Genomic DNA, 6,558 nt, shown 5'->3' on the forward strand with positions numbered 1-6,558 from the left:
TAAGATTATTGTGGTACAAAAATATGTGTCTTTTGCATTCCCTGTTCATGTGTGTGATTTTATACTTTTACAATGTTAAAAATAAATAACATTATTTATTTAACTTTAACTTGTTAACTTTTTAGCCTGTTTAAAAGTAAGCTCAATAAGAGTTTTTTGGTCGGGCTTCTTATAAAACGTGACTGTCTGGTGCTTTAAAAAACAAAAACATGCATAGTCATAATAATGACTCATTACTATAAGACAGCAAGTTTTATAGCATGATACATTGACATAGTATCTCATAATTATGAATTAGCTAAGGCAAAGCTATGAGATACATTTTTTATAAAACTGGGCTTCCATTTTTATCTGAAAGTGAAAGTGAAAGTGATTCGTGCAAACTGCGTGCTTGTTGAGCAGCCTTCCTCATTCGGTGTCAGTCTCAGTAGCAGCACAGCAAAACCAGCAGCACGGCAAGAGGTATGAATCTATTAACTATTTGAATGTTGTTAGTGAACATTAGATAATAGAATAAAGTAACGAAAAAAGCAAGAATTTATAAAGGGGACTTCTACTTCGTATTGATACTTGTGACATTGCACACATTCATGCGTTATACCGCAGTGAAGTTAGCTTCAAGTTAGATATTGGAGCTCCACGAATCGATACGGAGACCTTATTCGTGGACGCGACCATCACGGGCTCAGTGATTACCCCTCCCCCATTGTCTTGTTTCTCTCTCACAACCCACTTTCCTGTCTGACCACTTTCAAACAAAGGCCACAAGAGCCGATAAAACATTTAAATAAATAATTTCAAGAACTGAAACTTGTGCATGAAATATAACTCACAAACAATATATTTCAAATGTACATTTCGGCTCATTATGATGGTTATATTTTGCAGCCTATTAATTGGGAAGACTCATAAACTGAGAAATTAGCTGACACACTCCAAATGGAGGCAAAGCCACTAAAGTTCATTGTGAAAGTAGCATTGGTGCGCTTGCTTATCCAAGCACATCAATGGAAAGTTGAGTGGAAGAAAAATCTGAAAAAAAAAAAGAATGTGGGACCTGCCCACAACGCCAAACATAAGCATAATTGATTTATGACCATTGTCTGCTTGTTTGGCAAGTAGACTTACTTGATCTGGACCCTATGAAAATAGAATTTGTAAAGTAAATTTATTTTTTGAGGAGTTTTTAATTTATTTAAAAACTTAACAAAATAACAACTGGTGAATGGCTGGATCTTCTTATGTTGTTGTTTGTGTTTGTTTTTGAAGGAGCCAGAAGATGCCCTGTTTTTCAAGTGAGTGATCATGTAAATAAGGATCTTGCTCTGATTTGCTCTGGTCTGTTCATCTCTATTTTCTGCTTTCTATTTCTGTTAAACAGTACCAGTTAAAGTTGAGACAATCACCACCGGGGTGACTCATGGTGCCGATGTGGATCTGATTGACCAAGTGAGAAGCAGAGTTAGGCTGGAGGGCACAAACCAGGATGGACAGTATACCATTGTTTTCTGTCCCATCGTCTCCCGTGTTGGTTCAGATGTGGAGGCAGCCATGCAAAACATGCCACGTAAGTAATCAGGCAACATTTTTCCTTTTGGTTTGCTGAAAAACAAATCAGACAAAGCTAGCCTGAGTGAATGCAAAAGCACTAATTTTAAATGCTGATCTAGTTTATTAAGGGGGAAAAAAAACAAACTTGAACCCATAAGGAAAAAGTATGTACCTTACTTGTGAAATAGTAAATTTACCACAATTTCTTTACAGTGCAGTTCAGCTTTACCCACCTGGCCTGTTGTACCAAGAACACATAAGCATGTAGGAAAATAGAGCTCAGAAGATCAATTGATCTAAATAAATTGAAGAGAAACAAAATCACTGACGTCCTTCCATCTGAAAAGGAGTTGAAGGCTGGGGCAGGACAGAGACTCAACATTAAGGTCAAATATTGACATAAACATAAATGCATAAATAATTACGACTAATCAAAGCTACTTATCTTCTTTCTTATGTTATTATTCAATAAAAAAAATATATCAACATAAGACATTCTCTTAAGGCAGCTTTAGGGTGATCTGAGGTGGTTTGTTATATTTATTTGAGCCGAGTGTCCAAACCTCATGGTAGAAAACATTTTGCATTTTGAAAAACAAAAGTCATAAATGTTTCTTATCCACCAAGTTAATCTAACAGATTGTAGCAATTCTTACAACAAAGATACAGGTGTGACATCAAATCACTTTTATTACCAATGAAATCTATAAGATTAAAGTTCAAACCATAGGAAGTTACTCTACGGATTTTCTCAAGACAGAGACTGAAATCAGAAATACTCCAGCCCTCCAATTTCCCACATTTGGTATCAAAGTCCTGTTCATCAAAGCTCTGACAATCTGTACCATCAGGATTACCACTGTCCTCTTCAGAAGCTGTAACCAGAGCAGCAAACTCTGTAATTTATTGTATCTATAAAATACTTACCATGGTCAAAATACAATTTAGCAGACAGAGCTGAAATGTTTTTCTGAACACTGTAACAATGTTTGTAAATTAAAGTCAAAGGAAATCTGTTTTTCATCACTAAAACATCTTAAAGAGGCATAACTTGAAAATGAAAGTCCAGTTGCTGCCATGAAAATAAAAACAAATAACTGGAAAACGGTTTTTGATTTATGTTAGAAATTAAAGTTCAAGTTGATAGATAATTTAAAACAGTTATTTCACATCACAAATGCAAGAACACTGCAGAAAACAGCACGTCGATGAACAAACACAATTTTGGATGATTTTTACTCACATTACCAAGTCAAAATAAATCATTTTGAGTTGATGGAATTTAATAATTTGTTCAACTTGCATGATCAAAATATTTGATCTGATAATGTATTTTATTAAACTTTACACTGAATTTTGTTCAGTGACATTTATGTTGAAAAGAGAGTGAGATCATATTGTCTTCACCCATTGCAAACTTGTTGTAACAAGTTGATACAAACACAGGTCACTAAGCACCCTGGGAAATATAAATACAATATAACCAAATATGGTTTAGGCCAAATGTGCCTAAACCATGCAACATTTCTTCTGATAAAAAGATGTTTGAGGGTTTTTTTTATCTTTGTATCTGTGGTAGCAATCTATTAGACATTTGTACTGTGAAATATTTGCACTGTAACATCATGGTGTGTTGATACAGACTGAAGTATTCATATATAATTTCTTTCTGTCTTCGTACAGCCAATAAAAAAGTCGTCCTGGTCCTGATGCATCACACCAGAGATCCAGACTACTCCACCGCTGGGAGGAGCTGGTCAGAAGTTTATCGGAACGTCGACTTAGAAGTTCATGTCCTCTTCCATGAAAGTGTTCCTGGGTTACTAACCTGTTCTCAGAACACAGATGCAGTGTATGAAATGCAAACCTATCTTCAACCAAGTGGAATTAACCGTTTCTATTTGTGGTGTCGCAGTTGCTGTTCTTGTTTTAGGTAAAACAAAAATCAACAAATGGAACCAGTTAAATCAGAAAGTAATAGCTATGTGTTAATGTCTCAGAGTACCTGTTTGTACAAGTGTAACCATGTATGAAACAAGAAGGTTTGGGGTTCAAACCCTAGAGTTCGCATGTTCCTCCCTGTTCCTCTCCAGGTACCAAGACTTTCTTCTAAAGTCCAAAAAAATCATGAATGTTCCATTAAACTGTGTTCATGTAATTTGTTCAGTCATTTATGAATTTTTCTGGTTTAAATGTGCAAACAAAGTTAAATTTGAATCACCAGTGTCTTAAACTGAACAAGTTTTTCTCACTGATCTTCATAGGTGCGTTAGATTGTTTTTTTTTAAGTGCCTTCAGACACGAGTTGTGTATAAAAATAGAATGAATTAAGATCGACAGAATTGCAACAGATTTTAAACCATGTAACAAACATCCACTTATAAATGTTTTTGACTGTTCATTAATAGGATTGTATTAATATATTAATTAATATATTCAGGTTTTCAATTATTATTTTGGTGGCTATGTTGCTGCTTTTATGTGATGGATGTAGCTGTAGGTGTTTTAATATTAGCATATTCTGAGCTTTTGCCTATCTTGAATGAAGGTGAATTGTATTCTGTTTCCTTGGTAAATAAAGGTGTAAATAATTCAATGCATTTATTTCCTTTTTTTCAAAAAATTGTATCCAGAAGTCAAATTTATTTTGACATTTCAAACTCTAAAATTTCCTTGCTTTTCCAGAAAGATTCTGAGGTTAAAGAAATTCTCAATTTTTCTTCACCACCTATGGCTTTTATATACTGTCATAATTTTTAATTGACCTAATTATAGAGTCTGTATTTCAATCAAAAACCATACACTGACAAAATAGGCATTGTTTTTGATTCAATATCCCTTTTTGTTGCTAAATTATTTAATAAATAGACATATACACTCAACAACAATGCTATTTATTGCTCTAATATGTTATTTGAAATGTGTGTCAGGAACAAATGATCATTCATGTAACTTTGAAAAAACTGCTCAACACTGATATCAGTCTTCTGGATGTTGGTGCTCATGTTTAGCACTGAGATCCTCTTTCAGACTTGAACAGCTCTGCAGACAGTCTATCTTCTCTTAGCACACCTTGAATGCATCAGCAGTCTCTTCCTGTATTCCTTGAAGATGTGCGGCTTTATCATACATGCTTGTTATTTCCTCAGGCTCCAAATCATCTCAGCACTTTGTGAAGTCATGTCCCAAATCAATCATCAGTCTCACAGCTCTCAGGATCAAAGTATCAACATCTGAACATGTCTGGATTTCATGACTATAGTTCTTCACAGGAAGGATGTAGTTTATTGGAATCCCAAAGCTTGAACTGAATTCAGAAATCTACATTAAAAAAAAGTTGTTAAAAGTGATTGAGTTTCTTAGAAGTCCAACTGAAACTTTTTTCTTTAAATATTTGCTCCTGCAGACATTTCTTAAATTTGTCTTGGTATCAATACACGCCTCGTCAATGTTTGTGAGAACAGCCAGTTGAGGAACACCTATGGATACAGAAATGGATCTGTTATTGGAAGAGTGACATTTATATTAAAACTGAAGAATAAATGATTGCCAGTAATTCAAGTCAAACTCATATCCAGAATCATTATTAAGTCAGGGTGAAATTTTTCATGTCATCATTTCAGCCTGTGGCTCAAGAAGCAAAATGTAGTGAATGCCTTCAGCTCATCTGTGTTGTTGATTATGGTGTCACTAATATTCCTCTTGGCAACAATCTATAGATCACACAAGGAGCTCAGATCAAGACACATTGATAGCCATAACAATATATGGCTGTCAATGTGTCGGCGGGCCGTAACTCCGCCACAGAACAACATAAAAATGCAGAACCCACAATGTTTGCTATTCATGAGAGAGAGGCGAATGCAGCACATATAGAGAGAGATGGAGCTACAATGTCAAAAACGGAGCTGTTTTTTTAAAACTCTGCAACCTGGTTTCAAAATCAATAGTTTCTGGTATTCAAAGACACCAAATCCATGTGGTCTAACAGAATAAATGACAAAAAAACTCCAGTGGATACACCTAAACCGCAGTTTTGTGGTACTCGAAGTTGGTCTTGGTCTTAAGACCGGTCTTAAGACCATTTTTTGATGGTCTCGGTCTCGTCTCGGACTCGACCGCATTTGGTCTCGGTCTTGTCTCGGTCTCGGGCTCTGAGGACTCGGCATTTTATTTCAAGACCAGTCAAGACCGCAACTGTGAAAATATCACTAAACGTACAGCATGAGCATACTGTTCACTTTATTTGTTAACATCTTTGTTTTCAGTGGATGCAAAACGCACCGATTAAAATCCAAGCAACTACGTGTTTCTGTTCCCCCCCCCTCCCCTCCCCACCTTTCACTCGCGCGTGGCGCTCCAGGACATGCGCAGTGGTTTCCTCTCAGCGGCAGAAAATGTTTGTCTAATCATCAGTAATAGAATAGCGCTGCATAAATAGTAAGAAATCCGATGGCCACAGCTAACTCAGCAGCGCTTCGCTGTTAATAACAAAGTGTATGACGATCTACGTCATGATTCTATGTTGTTGATTAAATGAAATCTTATGGTAATGACGTGTCTGACAGATATAGCCGGTGTTCTATCACATAGCCATACATGCAGTGAGTACCATGCCAGCGCATGCGCATTAAGAAGTCCGACCGTCAGTGTAGTTGTCAGTATATGCAACAAGTTATGACGAAAATAAGTAATTAAATTGTTTATAATATGACATAATGTGATCACTAGATGGATATACATGCGTTGTTGTGGTTTCAAAGTGTATTTAAAGCAGGTCTGGCTGCAGCTGGATGCCATACAACTGTTAATAACCAAGTGTATGATGATCTACGTCATGATTCTACGTTGCTGATTAAATAAAATCATATGGTAATGACAGTGTATGCATGTCTGAGCTAAGCGTACGACTATCTGACAACGTATGCTGATCTGACAGAACACCGTGAGTTCGTGTTAAGCGTATGACGATCTGACCTGACAGAACACCCGTTCTTTGTTCTTGTA

The 6,558-nt window shown here is 36.1% G+C and overlaps 1 protein-coding gene and 1 long non-coding RNA gene across 2 annotated transcripts in view; one reads left to right on the forward strand and one right to left on the reverse strand.

Annotated features, from left to right (window-relative positions):
• Positions 1–369: 369 nt before the first annotated feature.
• On the forward strand, positions 370–4,519 carry LOC106964878 (uncharacterized). Its single transcript, XR_001428520.1, has 4 exons — positions 370–462; positions 1,270–1,295; positions 1,382–1,567; positions 3,235–4,519. It is a non-coding gene; the product is annotated as an uncharacterized LOC106964878 (long non-coding RNA).
• A 194-nt stretch (positions 4,520–4,713) lies between these two features.
• Positions 4,714–6,558, reverse strand: part of LOC106964880 (interferon-induced protein 44-like) — a 6,852-nt gene continuing 5,007 nt past the window's right edge. Inside the window, exons 3-4 of the mRNA XM_015060642.1 lie at positions 4,930–5,030; positions 4,714–4,872 (exon numbers count right to left, since the gene is read on the reverse strand). Of these exons, the coding sequence (XP_014916128.1) occupies positions 4,714–4,872; positions 4,930–5,030 (260 nt within the window). The remainder of the gene's footprint in view (positions 4,873–4,929; positions 5,031–6,558) is intronic.

This window comes from Poecilia latipinna, unplaced genomic scaffold, assembly GCF_001443285.1.
Source record: "Poecilia latipinna isolate Pla-1442-1.1 unplaced genomic scaffold, P_latipinna-1.0 Scaffold1733, whole genome shotgun sequence".
Taxonomy (NCBI): Eukaryota; Metazoa; Chordata; class Actinopteri; order Cyprinodontiformes; family Poeciliidae; genus Poecilia; species Poecilia latipinna.